At 57.2% G+C, this 3,440-nt stretch overlaps 1 protein-coding gene across 4 annotated transcripts in view; it reads left to right on the plus strand.

Annotated features, from left to right (window-relative positions):
• DUSP16 (dual specificity phosphatase 16) overlaps nucleotides 1-3,085 on the plus strand; it is a 28,493-nt gene extending 25,408 nt beyond the window's left edge. For all 4 annotated transcript variants that reach the window (XM_073650453.1, XM_073650450.1, XM_073650451.1 and 1 more), the window contains exons 4-7: nucleotides 11-174; nucleotides 296-455; nucleotides 573-696; nucleotides 770-3,085. In XM_073650453.1, coding sequence (XP_073506554.1) covers nucleotides 11-174; nucleotides 296-455; nucleotides 573-696; nucleotides 770-1,862 — 1,541 coding nt within the window. In that variant the 3' untranslated portion in view covers nucleotides 1,863-3,085. The remainder of the gene's footprint in view (nucleotides 1-10; nucleotides 175-295; nucleotides 456-572; nucleotides 697-769) is intronic.
• The last annotated feature ends 355 nt before the right edge of the window (nucleotides 3,086-3,440 follow it).

Raw genomic sequence — 3,440 nt, forward strand, 5'->3', positions numbered from 1 at the left:
TCTTTTCCAGGTGGCTTTTACCAGTTTTCCTCGTACTTCCCAGGCTTGTGTGAAGGGAAAGCCTCCATTGTCCCCACCTGCATCTCTCAGCCGTGTCTCCCCGTGTCCAGCGCCGGCCCCACGCGGATCCTGCCTCATCTCTACCTGGGCTGCCAGCGGGATGTCCTCAACAAGGTGAGGAGCCGGATTGCCGCTGATTTAAAGGGCCAGTAGCCCTGAGCTGTGACAGCGACCGCCTTCTTTCCGCTCTGATCGCTGCTGATCGCCTCGATCTCTGTGGTTTCCTCCCTCCCAGGAGCTGATGCAGCAGAACGAGATCGGGTTCGTCCTGAACGCCAGTAACACCTGCCCCAAACCCGACTTCATCTGTGACTCTCACTTCCTGCGCGTCCCGGTGAACGACAGCTTCTGTGAGAAGATCCTGCCGTGGCTGGACAAATCTGTGGATTTTATAGGTGAGGTCTCGTGGTGGTGGGAGGAGCTTCTGACCAGTGACCCCGCCCCCTGCTCTGTCCCGCCATCAGATTTAGTAAATTTGGTCACTGACTAAGAGTCTTTTTCCTCTTGCACAGAAAAGGCGAAGGCGTCCAACGGGCGCGTCCTGGTGCACTGCCTGGCGGGAATCTCGCGCTCTGCAACCATCGCCATCGCCTACATCATGAAGAGGATGGACATGACCCTGGATGAGGCTTATAGGTAGCGTCCCTCACTGGGCGATGGCGGCTCCTGGTGGCTCTGAGACGTTCTGACCTCTCGCTTCTCCCCGCAGGTTCGTAAAGGAGAAGAGACCGACCATCTCTCCGAACTTCAACTTCCTGGGGCAGCTCCTGGATTTCGAAAAGAAGATCAAGACTCTGACCGGCCAGGCGACCCCGGTCTGCAAACTGAAGCTGCAGCTGGAGCATGGCGGCCCCCCGGTGGAGCTCCCTCCGCAGCCAGCGAGTCCACCGCTCGCTTATCCTACCTCAGCCGAGAAAATGCAGGAGGAAGAGGCGGCTCCTCTGCTGCAGGGCATCAACGGGCTGCACGTGTCCCAGCGGGAGAAGCTGGAGGACAGCAACAAGATGAAGCGTTCCTTCTCCCTGGACATCAAGTCAGTGTCTTACTGCAGCACGGGCAGCGCACCCACCGCCGCCGCCACCTCCTCCGAGGAGCACAAGGACTTCTACAAAACCTCCAGCAGTCATGAAGGAGGCAGCAGTAAGATGTTCCAGTTCTCCCCCGTGGAGGAGGTGTCGGAGCAGACCCCGGAGGCCAGCCCTGACCGCGAACAGGCGGCAGCGAGGGTCTCGGAGCCGCCCAGCACCTGCCGGCAAGCAGAAAGTAAAGCGCGGCAGCAGCAGCAGATGATGATGGGCCGCAGCGGTGTCCGGTCCCTGGCGGCTCCACTGTTCCGTAGCGGGAGCATGGAGGACAATCGCAAAAATAACTTTCTGTTCGGACTGTCCAGCAGCCAACAGCACCTGTCCAAGCCGGCGCTGGGCATGAAGGACTGGCACTCGGACATCCTGGCGACTCAGGCCTCCTCGCTGACTGGCAGCTGGTACTTCACCCCCGACGTCCCTTCCCACTTCTACTCGGCGTCTGCTCTGTACGGAGGGGGGAACTTCACGGCCTTCAGCTGCGGACAGCTGCCCGCCGACCCTTGCTGCGCAGTGCGCAGGAGGCAGAAGCCGAGCGCCCGCGGGGACTCCCGGCGCAGCTGGCACGAAGAAAGCCCCTTCGAAAAGCAATTTAAGAGGCGCAGCTGCCAAATGGAGTTTGGGAATGAACTGGTGGACGGCCGGACACGAGAGGAGCTGGGCAAAGTGGGCAGTCAGAACAGCTTCTCCGGCAGTATGGAAGTCATCGAGGTGTCGTGAGGCGGGCCCCGGGGGGGTGGCGAGGCGGGCCGCGGAGCCGTCTGCCATCACCTGGAATATTTGTTTGTTCCCTATGAATCTGAATGGAGGATTTACAGGATGTAGCATTTGGTTCAGCAGATCAAGCCACCCCCCCCCCCCCCACGATGCTGACTGCCCCATCCATCCTCCGGGGGGCGCTGTAGATCAGACTGGCACTTATTACTATGCTCCCTCCACAGCACTTGGTATAATCAATGCCCTGGTGCCGCCGGTGATCACCAGGGTCACCGATGGGGCGAGTAAGGGTGGTGGTGGGCTGCGAATGTGGAGGGATGTTGGGGGCTGCAATGTGTCGCTCCAGAATATGAATCGCAGAAAGCGTTACAAGTCCTAACTGACATCAGGTCTACTCCAGTTACATCCAAAGCAGCACCTACGAATCAGGTGGGGTGTAAATTGCATGTTCTGCTGTGGTGCATTGTGGGAGAAAGCTGCATTGCGTTGGTAATGACAGAGTGTTCTCTACATCACCAGCGACTAACTCGGGCAGAATCGCGATTGCAGCTCTGGAGGTGATGGGGAGAGGAGAAGTAATTCAGGATCAGTGTGAGTGTAGCTAAAGGGCTGTAGCGTGGGTGCCGTCCCGTGCCCGTCAGCACATGACCGTCATGGGGCAGCTAAAGCGATGCATCATGGGAGAAGATGCCATTCTACAGTTTTCCTGATGGAGGGGGGAAGAAGGGGCCCGGGACCTCCACTGATGGAGGGGGGGGGGGAGAAGGGGCCCGGGACCTCCGCTTATGGGGAATGGAGGGGTCAGAGATCCCCGCTGCTCATTTTCATGATTGGATTATGTCATTTGTGTTGATTAGTAGTAAGTGCCTTATAGCCGGTGCCCACCGGTCCAGCCGAGCTCCCTCCTCAGCGACATCTCACGGGTTCATCTACACCATGTCTTGTACAACACTGACAGCAGCTCTGGATGTTGCTAGAGTATAAGGCACCTCCTCCTGTGCTGCATCATGGGTAATGTAGTATGGAGTAAAACCTGAAGTAATGTCAGAATAGTGATTGCAGCTCTGGGTGTGATTGGAGTAATTGTAAATTAGTGACTGCAGCTCTGGGTGTGATTGGAGTAGATCTCGTATAAAAGCAGATTAGTGACTGCAGCACTGGCTGTGATTGGAGTATAAGTGGTGTAATGGCAGATTAGTGACTGCAGCTCTGGGCGTGATTGGAGTAGATCTAGTGTCCTGGCAGATTAGTGACTGCAGTTCTGGGTGTGATTGGAGCATGTACCCTGGGTACAGGACGTGTCATCAGATGGTCGTTGCTGCGCGCTCCGCAGTCACCTCAGCCTGGGGCAGGTGGTCCCCCCCCCCATCACGAGGGTCCGCAGCGCCTCCATAGCGGGGAGGAGCAGATTTGTCCCTTTCTCAGATATTCCTAGGAGCTGCAATAATATGGCGTTAGGGGTGGAGCCTGCTGTCTGACTCCACCTTCTTGTACGTCACTCGGCGGCTTTGACCAATCACAAGCCTCGTCCTCTGCGTCTTGTCACAAATCTTCAGAGATTCTGATAAAAAATCTCATTTC

This window comes from Phyllobates terribilis, unplaced genomic scaffold (assembly GCF_046119375.1).
Source record: "Phyllobates terribilis strain yellow unplaced genomic scaffold, ASM4611937v1 Scaffold_10__3_contigs__length_209671492, whole genome shotgun sequence".
Lineage (NCBI taxonomy): Eukaryota > Metazoa > Chordata > Amphibia > Anura > Dendrobatidae > Phyllobates > Phyllobates terribilis.